Raw genomic sequence first — 27,732 nt, 5'->3', positions numbered from 1 at the left:
CCAGGACACCCAGCAGGGACTCACCCTGAAATTGGTTCTTTTTGCTGCCATTTCGGGGTGACGTGGGACATGACAAGCAGTATTGGCTTCTGCTTTAGGAGCTCTAAGTGCGGTTTCAGAGGACCTTGGAAGCTGCAGGAGGATTTGTGGAGCCTGGCAGCCGCTCAGGCCTCGCTGCAGCACTCAGCGCGGCTTTGGGAAAACCTGCATCCACACCAGCAGCACCTTCAGTCACAAGGCCTGGAGAGAAATTGAAAGAGTTTCATGGGAAATCACGACAGGCCACGATCTGCCACGTTAACAAAAACAAACAAGTTGTCTGCTTGGGGTAAGCAGTTGGAGAAAATGGTAGAAATGTCAGCAAGGCGTGCTGCTTGACAAAGAGCTCGTTTGGCGCGGACGGCCCAGCTCCTTGCTACCAACACGAACCATGGTCCCAAAGGCAGTGCATGAACAGACACAAACAATAAACGGATTTGTTCTCGGGAAGCATTCAACCTCTGCCAGCAGTCAGCCGGATCCAGACAAGGGCTACGGCCGTCAGAGCGGCACATGGCAGCCCGAAGGAGGAACTATCACTTGGCACAGAGCTGCTATTTCCAGCACTCACATCCCATCCGCCTGTTAGCCCGGCTTTTTCGCTCTTCAGAGAAAGAGGACTACGTGCCTGTAATGAAATCTCCAGCTACAAAGGCCAGGATTTCTCCTTGGGATCAGCAGGGGGAAATGTCCTTGCCTGCTAAAAATCCCTTAGTAGGTAGGGCTGAGTTTTGGCTGGCCGCAGCGGTCGTAGCTGTCAGCTCCAGCCTCAAAGCACCTCAAGCACCTGCAGGATGAAGGCTGTTGGTTGTGGTATCCACTCTTCCTTATTGCCCTGTTTGCTCTTTTACTTGGATTTAGCTCCCAGAGCTATGAAAAGGAAAACAAATAAAATGAAGCAACAGTTTAATGTCTTGTAAAAAGAAAAGAGTGAGAGGTAGTGGATGCCATCTTTTTAATTACAGGTCATTCATACCCAGAGCAAAGTAAGTGACACTCCCGAAAACTGTGGACCTAAAATCATATGAGATCAGCATTTCCCATATTTGAAGAAGATAAGCACAAGGCAAACATTTAAGGTTGTCACTGGACTTTCTGACAATTTGCATGAAGCTTTCTCACTTTCCTTTCCACAAATCAATATCATAGCTCCTCGGAAACTTGGACTATGCGAAAGGACAGCCGAGAGAACTGAAAAGGGCACGTTCCCGAAAATTATTAGATGTCCCAGGGTGTGCCACTTGGCCTGTCGTTTGGAGAACATTGGATCCTCAAGGAGTGGAAGTTTAGCTCATGGTCCTGGAGTTGAACACAACACCCTTCTTCCGCAGGGCAGAATGCAGCCAGGAGCTGGAAAGAAACCTGCTTTGAAACACCAGATACCAACCACTGACCAGGCACCAGGTAGAAGGATTACTGGTCCGATAACACAGCCTGCCCTGGGCTCTGCACCAAGTTCCTTTAAAGTCTGCTGGCAGCAGATTCCCACACAACCTGGCTGGAAGAGCCGAGTCTCATCTGCTTTGTTTGCCCCAGAACATCTTGTTTCTCACCTGTCACTGCATTTTCAAGAGTCCCCCTCCTTTTTTGATTTATATGAATAGCAGAGGTCAGGAAAGTGCAGGAGGCCACACGGCTTAGTCACAGAGGTGTTTTAATACTCAGTTCCCACCAAGGTCAGCGGAGACCTGTAAAACTGTATCTCTAACCTCTTGGTTAGCCAAGCCCATGCACCACCTTGCACATGGCATAACCAGGTGTGTCCAAACCTTGCAGGGCTTGGCTCAAACACCCCACGATTAGATCGGCTCACTGTGCAAGGTGCACCTCCCTGCTCCCCGCCACTTCCTCTGCTGGGGAATGATTTGTCCCCAAATTGAACCAGACTGCAGCCACGCGTGAGGATGGTGTACGCTGCCAGAAGTTCTGGCTCAAAGATGAACTCCAGGTCCCGGAACGGAGGGGCTGGGGGAAATACCTGGGGGGAAGGTAGCTTTTGCTTGCCTTCCTCCTGCTACTGCTCCAACATGGGCATGAAGCCAACGCAGTGTTTTTCATCCCTATGCTGTAACCCCTGCTGTGTTTTTTTTTAGAGACCAGTGAACTTTATTTAAAGCAAACATCTCAAAAATCAAACCAAACAACCCTTGTCCCTCCCCAACACAGGAATATTTTGTCTCCAGAGAACTTCCTTGCTTGTCTCCCCCCCACACTTATAGCCCCTCTAAGGAATAACAGCTCTGACACCCAAAAAGTGTCAGTGGTGGCATCCCACATGCCTGGGCTCTCCTCATGAGACCAAAAACGATGTGTGGCACACACCTGCTTTGCAACACTTCTGGGCAAACAATGCTGACAGCAGAGGCAGGCCGGGCTGAACCAAAGGGAGATGCATTTCCAATTCAGGTAGAGACAAAACAGCTGAGACAGAATTTGTCGATAATAGAACAGCACAAGGCAAGCAAACGCACAGCCTGAAAGTGCATGAAACCCTAGGGAAACCTAGCACAGAAAGAAAAATTCACGTGTGCCTTCAGAAGCATTTCTACTTGGTCAGCACCAGATGATTTTAAAGCAACTGTACGGAATGAGCCTGACATGCAAGTTTAAATAGACATAGGCAGTTCATGCTTGGAAAACACTTGGAGAAACACGGTTTGACTTTTGGGTGGTCCTGTGTGGGGCCAGCAGTTGGTCTTGATGATCCATGCGGATCCTTTCCAACTCAGGATACTGTATGATTCTGTGCCCCATTAACACTGAATGTAGAGGTTATACACAAGAAGCACATCAGCATCATGTAGCACTTTGGTCACACAAACAGCTGAAGGGGACTTTTTGTGTGTTACGTTCAGTTACTGCATCTGCTTATCGTAAATAAAATTAATCAGTTTAGGTACAATCACCTCCCTCTCATTCAGGAGGCAGCTTCCACTGTTCCTGTTACAAATTTACCAGGATGGTGTTGTATCTAGCAGCAGCCTCTGCGTGACAGATACAAAAAGTACCTAACAACTTTTAAGAGCGAGGTGCAGAATTTGCTATATGCATGTTACTGACCTTTTATCCAGGGACCTCTCAACCCCAAATAGTGGTGCCCCACTAACAAAGGCAGAATGAGCATTTAACATTAGCTTCAAAACCTCCTGACTGGCATCGCAGGGGCTTTTTGTGAGCAACACAGAGAAACAGAGAACACGTTACTTTGTCAGCCTCATAAGCTACTGCTCAGCTGCTACTTTATTTCAAAGCATGTACACAGTTTCTCTCTCAAGTACTTGGAAAATGAAGTTTCTCAAACATTAATATAAAAATACTCTCACAGTTTTCAAACTCTGTACTCACTCCAAGATACCTAAGACTTGAACATGAAAAAACATACACGTAGAGTTCTGCCTTGCAGTGGGCCTGCATAAGAAACACACAAGGACATACACTTCAGTTTGTTCCTTTCAGTTTTCCTCATCTGTTGGTTGTATTTTGCTTTTCACTTATCTTGATCTAGTGGAGGGCAGCTACTTTTGGCTGAGTTACAGAGTGATAGTTTTAACCTCACCTAACGGTAAACCCAGGGAGTTTTTTTTTTTTTTTTTTTTTTAATAGTTTGCACTCAACTCTTTTCAAAGGCTGTTCTGCATTTCAGAGAATCAGGTCTGCTCAAACATGAAACTCAACACCGCTGTAAAATAAATAAAATTCAACTGCTGGGGCACTCTGTGTATCCACATATGCAAATGAACTTGCTTAGCACTTCAGTGTTAACAACCTGCCCATTGATATTACCAGCTGGAAAAAAGATAGCTTTTCAGAGGGAAAAGAAAAACTGCCTGCCATGCAAAACTACTAGGTGAGTTCTTATGGCTGCCTCCTATTGCTGCCCTTCTGTAAATCAAAGGACATTTTTTTTCATTATCTATGTTTAGCAGCTTTGAGAGCGGGTGGGCACACAAATCAGGGATTTTCTGTGATTTCACAAAGCACAAATCAGAGGTTTTCTGTGATTCATCTATCACTGTAATCTACAGGAAAAAAGACTGTCTCTAATTACTCTATGTCCTATGCAGCTGGGGCATTAAAGCAAAACCCATACCCTGCCTGCTTTGTGTTAGTCTGTGCAGTTACTGAGCAGAAAGTTTCACGTGAATACGACCAGATTTTCAACTGTCTTGTCCTTCAAAACATCTTAATTCCAATTTGAAGTCTATTAGCCAAAGGGGTTAGAGGAACTTGCCTGTTGGATCCCTTTCCACAAAAACCTGACGCAGCATCACTGGTCTTGGGTCTCATGGCAACTACACCGAGTGAGGAAATGCCTTGCCTATTCAGTTGCCATCACATACCAAGAGACACAAACAACTCAAGGTCTCATCGGCACAAGCATAAAGCTTTCTTCTGTTCCTACGGAAATGTTTGGTGGCTTTACAACTCTTTACTCAAGCGGGAGGCAGCTGTCACTGTTGGAGCTGCTTGACTTTTTAGGCTGGGTTCCTCTTGTTTGTTTCTCAAGGTGAAACTCCAAAACAAAAGCTTTGGCTTCTCCCTTTTACACCTGCTAAAGCATTTGCTTTGAAGTCCATTTACAATGTTTTCTGCTTCAGTGGCAGCCAAGCTCCAAGGTAAACTGCTTTTCTGTTAAAGTTTTTGCTGTTGTCCTAAGAGCTGTGTCATACAAAGGGATGTGCAGGCTTCATAATTTACTGGCAGAACTAACTGCTGGGTTTTGATTTAGCGAAGGGCTTCCTGATTACCCTTACCTATTCAGCACTTTGTATTCACTGAAGACCAGCATAAATTCCATAAAGACATAACCAATCACTGTTCAGAAGTGAAGAATTTAAAATGTGACAAAGACCAAAAGTCATTGTCCACAGCCACACACACACAGAACACTGTTTCTAATCTGTTCACATCTCATGGTTTCTCCTGTGAATGAAGAAAGTTCTTAATTCCAGTGGAAAATTAATTATTCATTCTACAAATGTTAAGAAACAACATTAAGGGGAAAAAAATGAATGAATAGGAATAATTACTGTAGATAAACCTGCTGACCAGATCCTCGGAGATAAGCATGGCTGGATGGTGCTTTAGGCACTGGCACAGTTTTTCAACTGCCTTAGGACAATCAGAAGTTGATAAAATACTTTCTCTTCAGTCTCTGGTGGTCAAACAGAGATCTCACTCCACATAGAACTGCTCCAGGCAGTGAGGCTACACAGATAGCGTACACTTTCCTTCCTCATGCAGATACAGATCCTTTGAACACAGATATTCCCTAACTCATTCACAACAGCATAATTTAAATAAAGCAAGTTACAGACTTGTTCAGCAAGCAATATGTAAACAAGACAGTTGCTTGGCCAGACTCCTGTGCTGAGCCCTACAGACCACCTCCAAAGGCCATTTACTCTGACACAAAAAGCAGAGAGCAAGAGACTTCTGGAGGTAGCAATGTCACTTTAGAATAAACTATCAGAGACAGTGGGACTATATCCATCTACCGTATCAGTTGTGGGCACCTGCTGAGACCTTGAATTGTAACAAGGCCTTTGTCTTAGCCAGCTTTCGAGAGGACTACAGATGGATCCCATCAGATAATCCCTGAATCACCATGCAGGGCACACGCCGTGCAATGTTAATAACCTCTTCTCGGTAGGTCGCCAGTAAAGCTCATTACAGGAAGCTGCTTCTGCCCTTCAGTAAAGTGACAGGTGATTCTTGAGGAAAGGAACTGTTCTCACTTCCTGGAGGACTGGCTGCCTGCAGGGAGGAAAAAAAAAAAAAAAAAGAAAAGAAAAAAAAGCTCTGTCAGTTGAAAGCAGGATTTATCACTAGGCAGGAGTTGCCTGAGGGAACACTTGTTTGATCCATACAGTGACACAACCAGCACAAAGAACACACACAAAGGCACCTTAACCACTGGTGCTGCAACTTCAAAATGCAGAATGTGCTTATGGGAGCCAGCTGTCTGGGGTCACTGAAAGAACTTCTGGAGTAGCAGGAAGCCACAGGGGCAGGTCACACTCCTGATAAAATCCTTCCTCATTCTTTTGGTACAGATTTTTCTGTCAGTCTAGTTTCACTGTGCCCTAGAGTGAACCAACGTGGGATGCTGCACACGTACCTTTAGCGTGTCCATAAAGAGGTGCTTGGAACAGATGCAGAGTAATGCATGAAGACTAAATCATTCTTTCCCATCCACATGGAGCACATAAAGCAGAGCTGAAAAAGTTTAGATTTGGAGGTCCTCTTTGTCTTCTAGCCACTGTGTCACCCCTATACCGGCTAGGAAGGGGATTCAGCAGAAAGCTCCAACGTGGTTGGTTTTATTTCGAGGAGCTCAGTTTTGCTGTAAGGTACAGCTTTAACACTCCACTAACAGTGGGCTACATCTCAGGCAGCAATCTGGCCCCAGGCCTGTAGCTGCACTAAGTACCTGTGCTTCCTCTGCATTCCTCAGGCATTCCACACACTCTACACTCCAAGAACAGCAGTCCAGCTAGTTCAGCTAGGTTTGCGTCAAAGCAACTTATTTCCAGTAAGTACACCTACAATAAATTTTAAAAACAAGCTAAAACCTGTCTCTAAAATAAGCCATCGCATCAATAAGTGCAATCAGAAACTAATCTTTTTCTCATCATTTGTCCAGAGCTATATAAACTTTTATTTCTCCAGAAATACAAAGGAATCCACGAGGTAAAGACAATCCTCCAGAAGTCTCTTTTAATATGTAAAAAACCAACATACCTATGCAGTAGGCAAATGGAAGGCAGCAACTGCTGAGATCTACTAATTGCTTAGATCTGTGCATCTGACACCACTTCCAACTCATCTACAAAAGTCAACTAGGAAATCAAAGGAATAGCAAAACAGAGCTTTATCAGGGGCTCACCTGCTTCAGATGCTTCCCTGTACCCTGTACTTTTAAGCAGAAGCTTAAAGGGAATTAAATTTGAAAACCCAGGGTTTGGACTTGGGTGCTTAAAGCCTTTCTAAAGTCCTTTAAAAATCAGGTCTTTAACACCAGCCTCTCAATTTTCCAAACCATAAATACCTGTGTGAAAGCCACCTGCAAGATGCAGAGTAACTAATAGGTGCCTTATGACAGCAGACAACAATACAGAATAAAATAGGGTGGATGGCAGCTTGTTTGCAAAACAATTTCTTTGCTATTTTTTGGCAGGAAGATAGGAGTTTAGCGTTCTTTTGCTGCCTTCAAGTCTGTCTCGCGAAACCTATGGACAGATAGAAAACAAGTTGCCTGAAACCCCAATGAAAAACTCTGGAGAAAAGCTAAACGGACACAAAATGAGATGTAATGTTCTCAGTGCATGATGCCCACAGGTATGCTGTAAGACAAATCCTATCTAACAAAAGTTAAAAATTAAGAGAGCCCAAGAGTCTGGCTTTACAAGTTACATACACTGAATCAATAAAGAAACACAAACAACACAGAACTCTGATTAAACTCTCCTTTAACTCAACTTCAAAATAAGCTAGATTGTGCACTGTGCCACTGGAAAAGGAACTTAATTCACATCCCTACAAAAGCAACCATGCATGTGTCACATCTTTCACAGGGCACAGACACCCAGGAGCGTAGAGTTCTGCTGGAGAAACTAGAACATGTGGACAAGTTTGTGTGCACACATATACTCTTTCCTTTTTAATGGACTAGTGCTTTTGGAAATGAAGCTAAACAGGTAACAGGGACAGACTCTTGGCTGTTAGCATCACATTCAGCCAGGGCAGAATGGAACTCCCCTCACAGGAAATGTAAAGAAAGCATTGATGACAGAGGTGAAACACAGGGCATACGCAGTGAAAGTAACACTAAAGCAGCTGGCAGTTATTACCTAAGCATGGGATCACTCGAGCAAATAATCGCTAGGTCAAAATCTCACTTAGTTACCAGGGACATCCTCTTTCATTGCCTCACCTGTACTCCCTGAATGAAACCACGCAATCTCCTCACATATACGACCACACGAAATGACAATAAGTAAGCAATATAGAAGGTTCAAGAAGCTCCTTCCTGCTCTGTTGCTGATTTACTGTATTATTTCAGCTCCCTACAATTAGTTTTCCTTATCTGTAATTAAAAGTTAATGATAAGCACCTATCTCAAACTCCATGGGCAGGTTTACAAAGTGCTATTAGTTTCCTGGTGTGTTTTTTTGTTTTTTGTTTTTTTTTGTTTTTAAATGGTTAAAGGTAACAGTTACAGCTAAAGAGTCATGCTGACGTTACGTTGTGATAATCATCACTAAACTTTTACGATACAATTGAAATATGAACCTATAGCACGTTGCTATTTCCATTTTTATTGCTGCTGGCACCAGGGATATACCTGAATGCGGCTAGTCCAGCTCCAGGAGTATATTTGAATCCAGCTAGTCCTTTCTGCACCCCGGAGAAAAAACTTATTCACACCCTCCACATCTCCATACGTGTTTACTGTTGTGTAAGCAACTGAGACCAACATTTCTATTTTAGTGGGCTCATGCTGGCAGGCCTAAAGCATGCTTTCACCTCTTCCCTCCAACCTCAGGTCCCTGCCTTCCTCTCCTCTGAGCCCACTGCAACCTAGCACTGCTTACGCTTCTGCAGGCAACAACACATCCATCTGGTTCTCAAATCCAAGTTTCCAGCAGAATGCTGACTGCCACAAGCAGCACACCATGCCTGGCAGCCTTCTTGCTAGGCTGCCCTAGCCCATCTCCTGAACCGTCGGACATCTGGTCTACATTCAGTGCAGCGCAGACACACCCAGGAATCCAAACTGAAGAACGTTAGACAAGCTATACAGTGGAGTGAACAAGTGTCTAAAGAAAAGGAGACAGTCTAATGACATCCAGAGAATGTCTAATCTGAGACAAGAAGCTTCCCCCCATACTTTTGAGCCACTTTTCTCCACCCAGAGACAGGAAAAAGCACGTCTCCAACTGTTCACATGACAGTCTGGAAATAGGAGCAGTGTTCAGCAGGATATAATTCCATGGTTGTGCATCCTGCAGATGACAAGTACAATGTCATATACTCCTGGCACATTCGCAGAGTACGACTTCATTCCTGGAGAGCTCCCGCAGAGCTCCCTCCTTTCCCATCCCAAGCGCTGACAAGGAGAAGGGTGACTTTTTCCACTTACTCTGTCTGCTCCTTGTGGATGATCCTGAGGAGCTCGGCCGGCTCGTTTGCTGGGGACCAGACTGAGAAAACTGCGGGGCAATGGTCGGGAGCTTTCCCTTTCTGGGGCTGGCACTCTGCACTTCAGGAGTGCGAGGGATCTTGGGTTTGCTGGTAAAGGCCGAGAAAAACTCGCTGTGGGAGGACATGGAAAGGGTTAGTAACACACAGAGAAAAACATACGCACAGAAAGTCTGCAACCAAGTGAAACCTGGCCTGCTATCACCACACCAGAATGCCCCAAATTCAGGGTGACTACAAACGGAGAGGAACATGGCACCACAGGTACTACCCTGGGGTATGTACTCACTGTACAGCCTCCCTAAACTGGGTCTGTGGACCTGTCTATCCTACTCAAACCTGATTATTTGGACAACAGGATTGAACAGGTCCGGGTAAGCCCCTTGCAAATAAATAATAGATGTTTGGCTTGTGTTGTATAGCTTGTTTTCTATTGTCTTCATCATATGCAGACTCATTCTGAGGTACAAAAAGCATATATGAAAGCTACAGCACAGGAATAAATCGTTCTAGGGCACTAACTATTACATACAGGTCATAATATTGGCAGACACAGGCATCCTCCCTGGCTCCCAGCTGTGACAAGATTCGTGGATCTCCCAAAAGGTCTTTGCCGAAAGAGCAAAAAGCTCTGATGGCATCTATAAAATAAATTCCCTATGCACACGGGTTCCTTGTTCGTGCTGAGAACACAAACCAGCTGCTGTTATTTCACAGTCTGCACATGCTGCAAGAATACAATTATTTAAAATGTAGTCCATAACTGCGTGAGGACACACTGTCCTTCCCCGCCCCTAGCATCAATATATTCTGATACACAAAAAGTGAAGGCTACCAGGAAATAGTAAGCCTTAAATAATTTTGAATCTATATTCATGTTGGCTCTAGTGAGTCAATTTTCTCTTAAAAGGAGAAAAGATTAAACTGAAATAACAGCTACATGAAGAAACACATCATATTAAAGGGAAGTGAAAGCAGAGCCAAAGCAAGAGAATCATAAAGGTGCCATCGAAAGGAAAGTGATTAAAATTTTATTTGGAAAGTCCCCGTGTTATTAGCTTCATCAAAGAACCCTTTGTGACCATCAGAAAGGGTGATTAGGAGGATTTTCAAGACATTTAATCCCTCCTGCTCTCCTGGGAATGCTGCTGAGTCAGTGATTAGCCATTCCCCTGCTTCACCTTGCAGGGAGATCTGTCAGCAAACGTTTCTTTTATATTTTAAGTGGCATTAATTGTCTGCATTTTGCATTTGTATATGTTAACTATTAAGGGCAGAGACACTCTAACTCCTTTCCTCAGAGCCATCTCTGCAGCCCTCTACCTATCACTGAGCATGACAAGCATTAAACTTGAAGCGTTTCAAAAGGGAAGGTGGCAGATGGCAGCAAAACCAGCAAATCCAAGCCAAAAAAAAAGTAAGATTGGCTAGATTCACCCCAAGCCGTGGATCCCAGATGTATTTAAATGTCTCTCTCCATAAAATAGTTTCATTGTTATTGCTTGTTTGTCGTTTTATTCGCTCAGATTCAAGAGTTGGGTTTTCAATACACTAGTGCCAGTCATGTTAACCTCGTGTGGATTACGATACGCTGACACAGATGAAAAAGCAAGACCCAACAGCCTCACAGAAGTATTTGAGCCATAAATTAGTTTTTTTTGTTATTTGGCACTAGATTAAAAAAGTTGCATCTGTATTCCTAAGCACTAAAAAGCATTTTTATAGCCATGAACAATCTCAGTTTCACCAGAGTAACCTAGGCAGCTCTACACACCTGGGAGACAAAGCACCGTAATGCAGTCAGTCACTGGACTTGATGAAAGAGAAAGAATATATAACAGTCACGTACGATGGCTCACATATTTACAAACTCTCTGGGAAAGGATTATATGAAATAAATTGGTAGCAAACACCATAAAGTTCAAAGAAAAAATCTGCTGGTGTTCTGTCAGGATGTGTAGGATGTGTCCATGTATGCAGGTGTCCCAGAATGACTTTCTCCTACAACAATAAAAAGAGACCTACGGAAAAGAGGTAATCTTCAAAGTACCATAAAAATCCTTCTATCTGGCTTCCTTTAAGACTTGGGCAGACGAAGAAAGAAGCAGCAAAATCTACTGTGGAAAAATGTTCTATAGTATTTAGTAAAAAAGTCATTTGTGACAATGTGTGGTAATTTGAGAGCAAACTTTCTAACAAAAAATAAATCAGAGAAACCTACGTTTGCATTGACAAGAAATAAAACTGATTACTTGGAAAAAAAATAAGATAGTTATCAAAAAGTACACAACAGACTGACACGGAGATCTGAATAACCAACCAAGACGTGAGAAGACTCGACATTCAAATACGAGTTATGGACTGCTTTTTCCAAGACAAACACACTTGGACTTCTGACCAGTTTTACCTGATTATAACAAAGGTGAGACTATTAGAAACCAAAGAAGGCCCCTACAGAGTGTAATCTCTTTACTGTGACGATGCTGGTCATAGTCACAATAAAACATAGGGAATTTTTCAAGCAAGCCTCAATCGTAAACTGAAGTCTATTAGGCACAAGTTTATGCTTGACTAACTACAAGGCATATAACATCTATATATGATCAAAATGCTGCATCACCACAAGTCAACCTTCCTTTTCTCATACATACCTTTTCTAGGAACGTCTTGGTATTTGCCTAGTAGGAAGGAAGGCAGCTCTTGTGGTAGACATATGACCAAAGCAGTGATTTATTCACTCTGTTTTGCAAACACATTAAAATACACTTCCAGGGAGGAAAAAATGAAAGAAGAATAAAAAGGCAGGGCCTAGTCGTTGCAACATGAGCACATGAACAAAAGACCCCTGACACAGAAAACTCTGTGTTCTGCTTGGACTATGAGTGGTTACATTCCCATATCCGTAACTCGAGGCTGCTTTGTAAATAGAGATTATCGCTTGCATGGTAAGGAAGCATACACGTACAATGCACAGATACGATCTCCTTCTGCAATACTGCATCCTTAATTTCAGTTAGGGATCCACCTATTAGCGATATTTATATAACCTTGTATTCAGAAAGAGCAAAGATTACTAGGGACATACCTTTTAAACAATGGATTATAACTGTAGAGAAGCAAAGCTTCACACTAAGGTAGGGGACAAGATACTGCCTATTTATGATCTCTTGCAAGCAAATGCCTGAATAGTAACCTCGCTACATCAGCCAGCGCACAAAGCAAGCAAAATTTTGCCATCAAATTCTGTTTGTATTTGCAGTATGTGCTTAGATACTGTTATGTTAACACGGAAGTAAAACCAATAATGCAGGAACAGGGTTATGACTACTACGTACTTCAATTACTTGCCAGTGCTAATTTGTTAACAGCATGTAATTTCTCAGACGTCACCATTGGAAGAGCAAAATTGGAAAAAAAATATTTACAAAGGCATCTGTAGGCCAGAAAGAAACAAAGCTCTAAGCAGAGAATCTAGCTTTCAGAAGTGCTAGAGCTTTAACTAACACAAGTAACTGAACATTTCTGAAAAAAAATCAGACCCATAGAGAGTCTGTAAAACCTCTCCTTTAACACATCTCCACCCATTCTGTATTTTACTCTTGGAATGTATTTGCTTTTAACATTTCTCTACACTCACTGTTTAAAACTTGGCCCAATCAAACTACCTTTAGGAAAAAGCTGTTAATGTCTGAAGGACACATGTGGGTCCTGAAAAGCTTTGGTAAATCTCAGTCCAATTCCTAATGAATTACTAGTTCTCACCCAGTATATAACATCACAGTCCTCCATATGAGGAGCTTCAGAGAGGACTCAATGCATGAACAGGAGAGCAAGATCTTTCTTCTTCTTTTGACAGATTTTCTTTTTTTTTTTTTCCAAGATAAAATTGAAACCCATTTTGTGAGAACTTGTAATATTTTAGTTCTTTCTTATACCCACCTAGCAAATCAATCATCAGGGATTCTGGTCAGCTGTGTTAGCAACACAGCATGTTTAAACACACAAATCCACTTAAATGCTTAATTTCTCTTTTGCATGTTAATTCCTGCCCTGTTCCCATTGCTGTCCCTCTTTCTTTACTGTTTAAATGATTTTTCATGGGGTACAGTACAGTCATCTACGGAAGCAATCAGGAAGTTTTACTTGCAGGAGACCGGGTTGTGCATACATGTGACGTTCATTAATAACGTCTTGCTTGAGGTTTCTCCTATTCTGGACCAGATGCTTAGAAATTGAACAGCTGCCGCTGGCACTACTAAGGGTATTTTGTTTGGCAAGCACCGCCACAGCTGTCTCAGACCAGACTACATCATACATCAAATGACTTCACAGATTGTCTTTACAGCAGCATGGAATTAGCTGGTAAGTCCCCTCAGACTCCTCTTGCACTCTTAGATACTCATCTGAATAAATCATACCTATGAGATTGCCCATTTACTTTGTCCTGGGTGAAGTCAGTGGATCGAGAAGACAAGATATTGTCACCACCTGGGATGCTTCGGTCCGTTCTATGGCCTGATGAGAATACTTTGGACGACTTCGTCTCAATTGCTATTTAAAAAGGAAACACAATTCAGTGAGAAGTTGGCTCTTTACAATTCACTAGAAATACAATCAAGTCACGGCTCCTGCTGTATGAAAGAAAGGTTGAGACAAAAGCAAGCTACTGAGTTACTGTGGCAGAGTTTATAGCTCATCAGCTGAGCCGAGGTAACTGCATGTGTGCATCCTCCTAGCCCTTTGCAATTGCAAGGTAAATCATGCTTGGATCATTTTTAAAGCAGCTATACTCTGCATTCATCAGTTAAAATATATCAGTTATTAGCTGATACCTCATTAAAGCCACAGGAATGCAACCTCTTGCAGTTGTCTGTCCACATCTGTAGTGACAGGCAGACATTGCAGACAAAAAGCTGTTTTAAACACCTCCATCAGAACTGAGGTCTGTTACATTTGCCCACTAAACCTCACATTTTGCCTTGTGCTGACACAAAAGGGAAGGACAGGCAGCTTGCTGAGGATCACAAGGCTACCGAGACGTGCAAGTCCAGTAAGAGCCTAGGGAAAATTCCCAGCTCCATTCCTCCGCATTCCTCCCATGCCTGGGACAGGCTGCCCTCCTGTTTTTATTTGCTCTCACTTGCTGAGTGGGATACCAACCAGGCCACTTCCAGACAAGCACCTGGCTGCCCAGTTAATGTTCTCTCTGATATTCACTGGATATGTAAATAAGGTGACCAAGGTTCATCTTTAGTATGCAAGCCTATTCATAGGAGACAAAAAAAAAAGTCATAATAATAATCTCTTTACCAAATTGATAAAAAGTGAGGACGGTCCCAGACAGAATCAGAAAAAAAAAAAAAAAAGAAAAAAAAAGAATATGACTCAAGAACAGATGAGTAGATCCAGGTGCAGAGAACATTGAGAACTACTTTCATTTTTAGAAAACAGAAGAGGATAAAAGTTTCTTGAAGCTAAGCTTTGCTTGAGACATGACATTGATGATGCTGACTGTTCACGTGAAGCTTTTATTCTTTTCCTCTCCCCCCCCATCTATTATTATTCATTTCATAACTTGATTGCGTGCAACTCTGAAACCCAAAATATTCATGTGATGTGGGAAAATACATGCTGAAGTGAGCAGGTTTCTGGTGCTGCACGATGACTGTCAGACCGAGATCTGAATTCAACACACTATATATTCCATTTCACAGCAATGACATTTGCCTGGGCACGATGGGAGCCCCTAGAAGCAGTACAACTATTTTTACATCTTTCTTACGCAGTGATTCCTGTTTTATCTTAGAAGGCACTAGAAGAAAAAGGGCACAGAAGCTTTGTATAGTAAGATTTTTTTTTTCTAATTATGGTTTCAAGGGCTTGTTTTGTACTGTTTTGAATCCAATGTTTTGAATTCAATCTAAGATTTACAAAAAACACTGCCTTTTGGAAAACAGGCAATGTCCAAAGATCCAGTCCAGTTACAATGAAATGATCTGCCATGGGATCCAGCAGTGCAGTCTCTTCTCTTCATTTCTAAATCTCAAAAGGTAAGATAGTTAAGCATGTATTTCACTGGCTACTTGCAAAAACTGAAAACAAACCTCTGGCAATCCTTCTTTGAGTAACTCAGTGTTGTTTTATAGCCTCAGTTAGTGCTAAGAATTGTCTCTGTCACGCATAAAAATAATTAGTGTTCTTATATGCATAATGAATATAAACTTGCAATATGCTGTATATTCTGACTTCCAATTTTTTCCATGAGAAGAGACGGTATAATCTAGTTCTCTAACTAATATCCATCTGTAAGCAGTTTTGACCGAAAATAGCTAGCAAACTTTTTAGTGGGTAAAATTAAAGTTCTGAAAATATGAATACATTAAATTGGCAGCATTTTCTTCAGCACTAAGGCATTAAATCAACAATCTCCACCAAAATGATGAATTACTTCATTGACTTGCTCAGATTCCCGCTTTAAGCCTCCCCAAAAACCTCTCCAAGCAAGCCATCAGACAGCATCAGTGGCACAGGAAAGGTGACAGAGGTGAGTGAACATAAAATATTATCAAAACGTGGTTCAGAAGGCATGCTGGGCTCCTGGTGCCTGCATAATACCTTGGAAATTACATCCAAAGGTAGGTTTTATCTACAGTACATTTTAAAACAGGAAATAGCATCACATTGGGTACCTACTTTGCCTAATTTCCTTTACAAAGCATGAATATGCACAATCCCTTTTTAAAAATTATTATTCTATACAGAAAAACTGTCGAGTCAGCATGCTTTCATTAGCTCACAGCCTCTGTTCTGAGCTGCTGCCTCTGACCAGCTAATTAATCTCTGTGTGGAACAGAATTAGCTCTACTCGGCATGCTACTGTGTCAAGCAAGGCTTGAGGACACCAGCTCTCTGTTCATGCACAACAGCAAGGACCCGAGTGCCCATCTCAAACAGGAGCTTCAGCTGCTTCTCTCATACGCCTTTTATTCAGCACGTTGTATTTATCAGCTCTAGGCATTATGCAAGCAGATTCCTGCCTGCAAGATCTCGGTTACTTTTCTCAGAATCCTCTTCATTTCCTCTAGGAAATTTAAAAAACAAGAAGAAAAAGAAAAAAGCCTGCTATTCCTTTGCTGCTTCAAAGCATATTTTTCAACAAAGTAATGGCAGGTTTTTGCCTGAACTTATTAGTAATTCTGTACCGGATATGCTTCAAGATCCTTTATCTAAGACTGCAGAACATTTTGCTTTAAAACCCTGGTTGGAAATGTTAATGAATCCCTGCAAGCAGGTTGAAACTCACATCAGAAGTTCCATGAGCCTGTGGATATTGGAAGATGAGGAAAAGTATTTCAGAAGCCTATAACCTTTTAAACTCCAACACATGCTTCTGAACTCTCGGGTCCAGCTGAGTCTGCATTAATTTCTGTTTAAGTTGCAAGGACGGAATCGTTAGCAGCATCACCCACAATGCAGCTACACACACAGGGCTCCCCATCCTCCACAACCCTTCATGGTTTGAATGCAGCTGCAAAACGAAGCAGAGAGCTGCAGCTGCCTTCAACTTCAATACAGAGGACCAGCCAATCGAGCCTGCAGGTGCCAGCAGACAGTAATTCATTTAGATCTGAACAAGGGTATATTTGATCAAGTAAGTAGCTTGGCCAGTTGGGAAGTGCACTGTATCTGGGCTGCAGCTCTCTCCCTAGGCAGAGGATATCACGGAGTGAAAGAAAATATACTTTGCTTGTCGGAAGCCCTGGGAATGATCCTTGGCCCTACCACAGGAAGGGAGATGGAGCAAGGCTGGTGTGGCTGTCAGTATCTACTGACCACACATCACCTCCTGCAGCCATTTATCCAGCTGGAGCCAAATGCATGCCCAAGGTCATGCAGACTGCCCTAGGGTCTACAAACAGAGACCCAGTTCCAAGGCTACATTTAAAAAATAATAATAATACTAATCAAGCAATGAGCAATAACACCATTTACGGAATATCCTTACATGACGAGGAAATGCAGAGGTCAGAAATGCTGGACCTGCTCCCACCACAGACAGGAGGACAATCACTCGGCAGAGACTGCAGTTTCTCATGCCTATCATGACAAGAGACGGCATCGTTTTCTGACCTGGAGGAGAAAGGAGAATGTAGGGTGATGAATACTTGCAGTCTAAAAAGTTACAGGAATGCAAATTCTGATTTCTTCTCATTGCCTGTAATAACATGGAAGAAATTAAAATACCTATTTTTTCACTTTGCAAACTAGTGCCAATGTCATAATTTAACTGCACCACTGCAGCTCCCCCAACCCAGCTGATGTTATACATATTCGGAATTAACATTTTTTCCTACAGCAATAAAGAGCCAAGGAAAGGAAACTGTAACTCCTTGCAGTCTGAAGACTCAAAATACCAGTAGGACGCTTAAAGAAAAGAATATAGTAGCAGGCCTGAAAGGTCTCCAATTCTCAGCTTTTTCAAGGATTTAGGGTTTGCTCCTGAGTATTACAAGGATTTTGCTTTATAGAGAGCAACATGCAACACTGGCTTAAAGTAGATAAGAAGTAGAACTGCTGATTTCCCAAGCGAGGTGGATCAATGAGAAACTTAAGCAGCTGAAGGACAGAACAGGGACAAGATTGCTCAGTAATAAGCAACAAAATGCAGCAGAAGCAAGACGGGTGTGAAACGTGTGTGAAAAGAAGTTGGCAGACGCAGCAAGTTTCCCTGCCCAATATCAGGTTAAGGTAATTAGGCTATATTTCTAGTGAGAAAGGATGCATTCCAAGGAGGCAGTTAATGATTTCACAGCTAAGTCAGTTTCTAAGGAAACAGCGAGCAGAATATTGAGTAGCTCAGTCCCTCTTGAGTGATCTCAGCAGTGAGTCTTTAAAGAGGAGGGAAGGGAAAGGAAAAAAGCAGTTTTCCAATGTTTCCTGGCTTCCCCATACAACAGGAGCTTGTCCATACAGGGATCCCATGACAATCCATCTGAAGTAACCAGAGATTTGTCTGTACTGGAAAGTCGTAGAAAAATGAGCATGGAATATCTGCTTCATGTGCAGTAGCTATTCTGCATTAATTTTCTGTGTGAATACTCCTATTCAGCACTGGAAGCCCCCCCCTCCCCTTTCTGAGGTATGAACTAACAACTCAAAGAGACACATTATAGTATCTCCATCAACTGCTTCCTTTTTCACCTTGTTTGAGAAATGGAATGTGTTACATCAGGTCTCGCAGAAGAACTTCAAACGGGTTACATTCAATTCTGAATGCAAGCATTTACATGTGTTTTTATGCAGTTTAACCTTGGCTGAATCAAAAACTTCAGATGAACTGTCCTGGGTTATTCCTAGGTAAACAAGCTGTACAGGAGAGTAAGAAGTCTGACATTTTTCATACCATTTCATTTGATGCAAACATGAGACACTTAAATAATTTAAAAATTTGAAAGCAATATCTGAACTGGATGTATTTCATATTAAGGCAGCTATGATTTGGTTACTTTTATTGCCCTCCTCTTCCTAAGAAAGTAATTTCCTCATTTTACTAAATGAATTCTTACTAAAATTAGAAAGACATAAAGCCTCCAAAGCTTATTCTTTTCTGTTGCAAAAGCTACCTCAAGCATGTTACTATTTACTGCAGTTTTCTTGCACAAATAAATTATATACAAAATGTAAACTTCTAATTCACAGTGGTATCTCATGCTTCCTACATGCAAGCACCAAATACTCTTATAATTTCCACCACTTGGCAAAACTGGAGGGAAATAATTTCCACATATTCTTCACCATGCTAGACTTTTGCTGATGACATTTCTCCTCTCTAGTTTACACAATAAGGCGATCTGTAAAGAAGGCTTCACCCACCACTTTTCTCAGACCCAAAGCTACTAGAACCACTATGTAGAGAAAGATTTTTTTTTTTTTTTTTTAAATCAACATGATTTTTTTTAATCACACCTCAAGTTGTGTTGCAGAGGCAATAGGCTGCAAAGCTGTCCGTAAGGAGATTTAAGCTTTGACACAACAAAGTACCAGTGTCACTCAGGTAATCCTGGGATTTTGTTAAGCAAACATTACCTGGGTAGACGGTGATAAAAAGAGGCATTTGATCACTTCTAGACATTTTTCTGGTACATAAACTGTAGCACATTACATTGCACCAGGAAATAAAAGCTATTCCCTCGGGTTTGCCACTGTTTTTCTGACTTTTCCTTGGCAAGTCACTTCATTGTCACATGCTTGTTTTCCTCTCCACTTAAAAAGCAGGAATGCAATGCTTAAACACTCCCACGGTAACTAAAATCTACTCCTGAAAAATATTTTAAGTTTTCTTTATATTAAGTAAGGCTACCTAAACAGCCAGTGCCAGACAGTCAGTCCAGCTCCTCTAGTCTACCACTGGAAAAAGTACCATGCAGTGGAAGTGGGACCTCGAACCTGGTAACAGCGACCCCACAATGAACCAATCAAACCAAGAGCAAGGTGTCACAGACACCCCCATTGGATTTTTTTTTTTTTTTTTTTAAACAGGAAATCAGACATACTAAGATTTGTCTTTTCCATTTTCTTTTTAGTGTGTTTTATGGGTGGATAGCGTATCTGTCTAGAGCAATATACTTTTTTTGCTTATAACATGAAGATCCCAGTCATCTTACACACTCCATGCAACTTACAAATAGAATATATTGTGAGAAGAAGAAAGAATTAAGAACACACAGGATATAACGCTACTTTAAATCAAACTGATCAGTAAACACTTGTTCAACTATTCAAAGTATGTGGCCTCAGCCAGCAGACCTTTCTCTGCCTACAGCACTCTTATTTCTTCTTTCAAGTGATCTTTAAAGAATGACAATGCCAATGCACTTTGAAGTATGGAGATTTTATTTATCTGGCAGTGGGGATATTTGTTAGGTCACTTTTTAAGTTAAAAAAAAATCCTGCTTTGCCTCATTTGTTTAGACTTACATTGGGTACGCAGTTCTGTGATAACCTGGTGTCACAGGTCTCTGGAGAGGCTCGTCTATACTCTGCTGGACACTGGGAAACAGCTTCTTCTTGGTTTTTGGAGTATGAGTCATTATCTGATACACAGGTAATAAAGAAATTGAAACAAAAACAAACAAACAAACAAAGAGAAGGTAGCGGAAAGACCAGGAACTAGAACCACTGAAAAAAAAAATCTGTAGAAACACTGCAACAGCAACTAAGTTGTGTTCCAGTATCAGTACATGAAATTCCGTGGAATCACTACAGGTTGTCCCATGACATCTCATCTCATCACTCATTCATCATCACTGTAGCCCGACCTGAGTGTGGACTTTGACATTCAGAAGGCATACAGCCACATTTATCTCACATTAAATTGCAGCATACTAAATGGCAGTTGTGACAACTTTTTTTTTTTTTTTTTACTTAATGTCTTTTTGATGCTTGAGGTAAGATATACAGTACTTGATCTGGCATAAAGATTGAAGGAACAGTTAATTTTTCAACTTTTTTTCTCCCTGTCAAAATAATTTCAGACCAGCAGAGTGTTTCAGCGTTAAGTTGCTCAGTGCTTTGTTTTGTGTGCCACAGAGTCAGCGATCTAGCACTAAAACCCTAAGGCTGTCCTTAGCTTATTACCAAGTCACAGCCTGATTACCTCCCAAGAAGGGGCAGCTGCCTTTTCAAACTTATTCTATTTCTGAACTACAGCTTAGAAAACTAATAGCGAAAGATTTGGACTGCCATGCAAGTCCAAATCAACAAAATGAAGAAGAAAAGATTTTAGAAGGTGATGAAACCACTGAAATTAAACGCTTAACCCAGCAAATTCATTTATTTCAGGATCATACTAACTGGTACTCACTCCCAAGTACTCAGTTGTCAGCAGCTTCTCTCCTGTAAGTTCTCCCAGTTGAGGTTGTAAAATCTCATCTTTGTCCAGATCAGCCTCCATGATGTCATGGTCTTCCTGCAACAGCAACACGCGTTATCTCAGCCCATGTTCCAAGGACGTTTCCATTTTTAAATTTAGTTCTCACTTCAGTAGTCACTTGGATGATATCTACTTTCCAGGTAAATGACTTAGTACTGCACATGCAAATAGTAACAAGCAGGCAATTTCTATCAAAAATGCAGATAGCTAAGAAAACTCACATAAGCTTTTGATACAAACAGAAACTACAGAAGCCTGAGAGAAGGAAACATTTTTTTCTCTACAAATCCTTCTCCAGAAGGCACAGCACGAATTTCAAAAGTTGTTCTTCAAATTTCCTCAAGCTCAAATCATTATTCCTTGCGGAACTTAATAAAGACTCAGGAAAATCTCAGCAATTGGTATTTTTGTGGAACACCACATTCTAGTCCGAGGAGGTGCAATGCTCCATCTTTAACAAGCAGCTGCTGTGAAGTTTGGAGTTTTAGTTTTTGCAGATCTAGTCATACAGCCAACTTAGTCGTGCAATACAGACTGAAAAAAACAACCTGATGAAGTTTCTCAGCCACGCTGGAAGCTGAGAAAAGGATATCCTTGTTTCATTTTTTTTAAAAGTCAATTTTAAAACTAAAACATACAAGACAGTTATCTTTCAAGCAAATAGAATGACAGAGAACTTGTACGGATCTTGCTATGAATCAGTATCATGTGACAGTAATAAAAATTATAGATTGAGATTAGATTATTACAAGTAGCAGTAAAAATAAAGTAACCACACATTAAAACAATTCATAGTCTTTCCTGAACACAATGCTAGCATTCGATTAGGTAAAAATGCCCACGTATATGTATTGAGCACTCTTCCCTACACCTTCACAAAAACACTCAAGTAATTTACTGCTGCTTATTCCCCATCTGGGGGGCAAAAGCATTTTATTACTTATTTTTGAGAAAAGGGAGGCATAATTTTTAATGACTCGAGACAAAAATTCCTTATGGCTGGGCATGCAAAGCTCCTCTGAGGGCAGTGGTTCCTTAAAGGGGAGACCAGGGGCAGCCATCTGAAAGCAGATGTTTCTGGAGCAATATGAAGCAGCAGCAGCAACTCAGCTTTGCACCAAATCTTTAAAGCTCACAATTCGGGGCTGCTACAAAATTCTTGGAAGCAGTACTTTAGGATACCAATATATTGACAGTCCTCTGTTGACTTTATTTCACACATACAAAAAGTAACCAACTTCTCAAGTGAGAAGTATCCAGAATTCACTCTCTCATGTCTATTTCTGGTAGAACTGTGGTGATTCGGCTTTCATACAAACCAAGAAGTATTAAAGTTTGAGGGACTCCTCCAACAAACCAAAAGTAGTCATGCATGACAGTATTTTTGCTTGCGTTTTGCTCTTGGAAAGCAGTTTCTTCCGAGCTGCCCGTGATAACCTAGATAAGAACCACCCCACACGTAGTAAAGAAAACAGATTGCGACAGTAAATGTAAGTGACTAAGAAAAACTAAATGACTTGTTAGAGTAAGGTATATTTAAAGTAATGTAGAAAGCCTGTTAAAAATGCCATTAAAAACAATGATCACTGATATCCTAGGCAAACTTTAGAGGCATTAGATGTCTGTGTATGAACAACAGACTTCTGAGGTTTAGAGCAATTTTTTCTTAATTTATTTTTTCTGTATATAGATTTAATAAAAAATAGTTTTTACAAAGGTACTTTTGAGATACCAGACTGTTAATCCTCTTCATCCTCCTGACACTCAGACATAAAGGACAAGGCTGTACAGGACCTCAGGGAGATGTTCCATCTGCCTTTCTCTCCCAGGATATGTTAAAACCAGCTGGGAAGCCGGGTAGGTGTGAAAGGTAACCCAGATAATGGAAAAGATACAGATAAACACTTGTACAGTAGCCAGCAATCACCTGTATCAAGCAAATCAACAACAAAAACAGACTAAACTCCACAATATACTGTACATGCTTTCGCAAAGATGAGCTTTATAAATAGTCTGGTGGAGATTTTCATCCAGCTACCATGCATGCACGATGTATTTAGCTTTTCTTCACGGATCTCCTCAGCTTCCCCAGGTTCCACCTCACCCAATATGCTGGTTGAGGCATTCTGCCACACGGAGAACAGCAGTTTCTGGCTCTTGGGAAGTACCTCTCCCTGTCAATCTTGCTCTCTAACATTATTTACCATAGCAGGTAACTGATCCTGAACGCTTCCCTCCTCTAGCTCCTCCTTGCACAGAAGGAAAGCTTTGACATATGTACCGTCATCCTTCCACCACTGCAACACCACAACTGGTGCCCCATTCACCACTGTTGGCAGCAAACCTTTAATGCAATGGCTCGAAGCCTCGTGATTAAGCTTCTTCCTTTGATGTACCCTTCGTCTGAAGTATATTTTCACACTGGAGTTTACTAATTTTATTGCCAGGTGCTGAGTGATGGTGACATCACGGGGTGTTTGATAAATGGTCACTGTACAGTTATCTAACATATCTCGAGCTTGTAAGTAAACTTCTGAGCTAGAGCTATGATATCACATATTTACTTTTATAGGCAGCTTTTTAAGAAGGTCCAAGTCAAATAAAAAAGCAAATATAAAGATTAAATATTAAATATAAAATACGTTAGTATTTAACAGAACAGTCAAAAGAATATTAAGCATCAAAAATTATGCATTGTAACTGTGGCTCTCATCACATGCCAGACAGCTCATATAACGAAGTGGGCATATACTGTGGAAAACAGTGCATCCTGAGCTCTACATAAATCAATGTAAAGCTTGGCAGACAAACCTTAAAGCCATTTTTCTTCTGAGTAACACTACGCAGAAATTTTTCATATATGCTCTGATGTCACACACTACAGAATCTTAATTTCCAAGTGTGTGACGTTCTCTTAGAAATCTCAGGCTCATCCTCCAACAAGCTCAACCACATCTTGGCGGCAGTGTTTAGGAGAAAGTCAGTACCACAAGGTCTGTTCAAAGCCAGAAGAGAATTCAACAACTTTAAATTAATCGCAGGCAAAAGGAAAAAAAGGAAGAAAACAACAAGAAAGGTAATGGTAACAGCATGGGGATTCTTCACATGTTTTTGGAAACAAGAAAAGCTTGGGTAGAAACTGCAACTTAAGAGTCTGCATAAAAGACTCACTTTGTTATTTCTTAAGCTGTGAAGGTGTAAACTGGTGCCGAGTAAATCAGCAACAAATGATGATATCAGCAGGCAGTCTGAATGCATGTCACATATTGTCACTAAATAGACGTATAGGGAAATATATTCTCTGTAGTAGCTTTTAAGCATTATGTCAAGGCAAGGCTTCCGACAAAGTCTTTCAAAACTTTGTGCTGCCAGATCACAGCACCAGATGTTATCACAGAACTCCACAGAACAATAACTCACAGCATTTCCAAAATACAAAAGGGCCTCAAGCACCGAGGCAGTGAGTCAACAGAGCTTTGCTTAGTTAAGAAAGTAACAACATTATGAGTTTTGTATAGCCTTTTGTTGCCACAGTTTGTATATTCTGCTTTCTGAAAGACCGACAGACCAGCCCTACATGGAACAGAACAGAATTACAGTGCCAGAAGCAGTTACAATGTAGGACTCGCCACATCATTATTATAGAAGTAGTTGTAAAACTGCCTGAATTAAGAGTTTTTCCTTTTCTTTTTAATATAATCTCAAAGCTATTGTAAAACTGAAACCAGGCACTTCTCTGTTTCAAGAACTTATTGTTATATTTGAGTAAAATAAGGACTGACAGAAGCCTGTTACACATTTCACATACAATTGGTTTGACTTAGAGCCTTGGCTGGGATTGTGAGCAGCAGCAACTCATCTAGAGGACATGACTGAATAGGAGAAATCATCAGCAGGAAAAAAGAGAAGTAAAAACCACAATAAAAGTATGCGACACCATCACACAATTTAAAGCCACACCTTTCATGAATGGTGTCCCAATCTCTGTGATTTCATAACAGATCATAGTAACCTTCAAAATAAGGATACTGGCGTTCAGGGGAAAAATATCTCAACTTTGAATACTCACAATACATCTGAGACACCAAAAGCCTTGGAACACCAGTTAAAAGGTGTTAACCAGTTAAAAGGTGTTAATCCCTGGAAAGACCACCTTGCATATAAAGCACTGGTTTTGGTCTGGAGTCATGGAAAGAGAAGATTACTGAAAACACACTTCAGAACTTCAAGAGATGATACAATTACAATAATCCAATCCTAATAGAAAAAAAAAAAAAAAAAAAGAGTTTGCTGAACCCCTTTAGAAGAAAAAAGAGCTGTCTGTAAATGAAAGCTTCCATACAGCTGTAATGTTAGAATTTCCACATGGCTGTAAAATTAGGGAAAGGCACAAAAGATAATCTGGTCTAGGCTTCTCACGACCTATTGTGCCACAACACAAAACAGCTAAAGAATGCAAATACAATTTTTTTTCTGGACACTGCCAAGCAAAGGCTGGATCCTGCAAAGTGATACGCTACATGGCTACAAGTAAACCACACCTTTTACAAATGGGATGTTTGCATATTTTTCTGTTTTCACAATGTAACAGGTTCAAAGTTCACTTGAAAATACGCTCAGTCAACCTGCAGCAGCAGGGCACCTTCTGGGTTCAGCAGCATCACCACTCTTGCTAAGCATTAACGTGCAACAAGCTAGCAAACACACACACAACAGGCTTACTGAGTTTTATGCATCTTATTCTTTGTAACAACACCAGTGAAGACTGTTGCAAATTTCTTAAACATTGTTTACACCTTGCTTTGATGGTTAATTTAAATCACAGAATCACAGGAACATTTGGGTTTAAAGGGACCATTTCAGACCATCTAGTCTGACTTCCCTGCCATGGGATCATGGCGAATAAACTAATTACACTACATGCTGTCTACACCTGGAATCCTATTACCCTACGCAAACAGCTTCTTAAAAAATGCTGAAGTGAAATCATCAGTATAAAAAATTTTGTTAACAGTGCTGGAAATATACAGCTCACCAGTTTACGCTATTGTGCTGTTTCTGATACTTGCTATCTTATTTTTTTCTTCTTCTCTTTTTATGGCAGTTATTTTCAAATTTGGAATTACTGTTTTCCTTCATCATAAACAATTTACGAAATATATTTAAAAGTTTCTAAACAGCAAAATGAAGTCACACATTAAACAGATAAAGATACCTTAAGAAAAAAAACAACAATATTTTAAAAGCTATTCTGGTGATATACTGGATCATTCACTTCCTTTATATTTAATTGCTGAAATAAGTCTGTTTGAAAGCAAGATTTCTACTTGTGCTCATCTCTTTACTTATTTCCAGCTATAATCCTTTATTTATCACAAAGGAGGTGACTTGTCAAAATAAAAGTATAGGACTTCAGATGGAGTAAAGGTAATGTAAACGGATACAATTTTCTTGTTAATATTACCATGGTAATTAAATAAAACCACCACCACCAAAATCAACCAAAGGTAAAAAGAAAATAAAAAAAAAGAACACCTCCATGGAATAAACAAGGTCTGGTTTACTGACAGAAATACTTTTTGTCTAGAGGACTAAGGATTTTTCTAAAAGGTTCCAGAGGGCCTTTATACTTACTTCCTCATCCTCTTCTTCCTCTTCATCATCAGACACGGCACTGTCATTTAATGGCTCTTCTAGAAAGAAGCAAAATGAAACTCTGTAAGAACACGTCTAGCCTAAAAGAATCTCTAGTTATTGCCCCTCTTTTGGAACATTCAGATTTAGCTTGCTTCTCTTATAGACACACCATTCTTCTCAAGACAACTACTGGAATTATTTGCTCCTATAAAGCATGCTAGAAATCACTGAAGCCAATTCATATCCAAGAAAAAAAAAAAAAGGCAGAAACAGAAACACTTGGGAATGGTTCTTTTCTCATAAATCCTACTATGATGCCTCAGTGTATTTACTGAGAAGACTTGAATGAGAGTGTGTGCTTGCAAGTTTGTCTATTTTTCAACTAACTTTTAATAAAATATTCTACTTCTCTCTACAAGCACTTCATTATTATACTGTCCACAAGTAAAAATATATATATATATTTTTTAACTTTTGTGCAATATAGCAGAATACAGAAGATCAATACGAATTTAAAAAAAAAAACACAACACACCACACAACAAAACCCCCCAAGGTCAGCAGTGTATCTGCAATAACAATTGCAGATAACAGAGCTATGCTCCTCTACAGAACGAGAGATGAGCAGAGACTGACATAGTCACCAAATCCTGCTTTACAATCTGTATCACCTGCTTATTTTTGCAGTTGACACTGGTCTCTTGTTACTGTGAGGGCACTGGCATTAAAAAAAAACACAGACAAAGGCATTCTGTTTACAGTCCCAAAACTTCAGGATTGGGAACTACACAGCCTTTTCTTTCTTCTTTATAAATGTAACACAAAAATCAATTTTAAAACATATCAAATCCTGACATTAACTATTCACCCTCTCTGAGCCCATCACATTACTGTAGTTCTACAAGAGTTTCAATGCCAAA

General features: G+C 40.7%; 1 protein-coding gene across 1 annotated transcript in view; it reads right to left on the bottom strand.

Annotated features, from left to right (window-relative positions):
• Positions 1–3,363: 3,363 nt before the first annotated feature.
• ARMC9 (armadillo repeat containing 9) overlaps positions 3,364–27,732 on the bottom strand; it is a 63,759-nt gene continuing 39,390 nt past the window's right edge. The window contains exons 19-25 of the mRNA XM_084292301.1: positions 26,810–26,868; positions 21,107–21,211; positions 20,221–20,336; positions 17,249–17,373; positions 13,662–13,794; positions 9,185–9,357; positions 3,364–5,796 (exon numbers count right to left, since the gene is read on the bottom strand). Of these exons, the coding sequence (XP_084148427.1) occupies positions 5,774–5,796; positions 9,185–9,357; positions 13,662–13,794; positions 17,249–17,373; positions 20,221–20,336; positions 21,107–21,211; positions 26,810–26,868 (734 nt within the window). The 3' untranslated portion in view covers positions 3,364–5,773. The remainder of the gene's footprint in view (positions 5,797–9,184; positions 9,358–13,661; positions 13,795–17,248; positions 17,374–20,220; positions 20,337–21,106; positions 21,212–26,809; positions 26,869–27,732) is intronic.

Source organism: Netta rufina (assembly GCF_964035555.1).
Source record: "Netta rufina genome assembly, chromosome: 9".
In the NCBI taxonomy this organism is placed as follows: Eukaryota; Metazoa; Chordata; class Aves; order Anseriformes; family Anatidae; genus Netta; species Netta rufina.
This window is presented reverse-complemented; position numbering and strand designations above follow the sequence as displayed.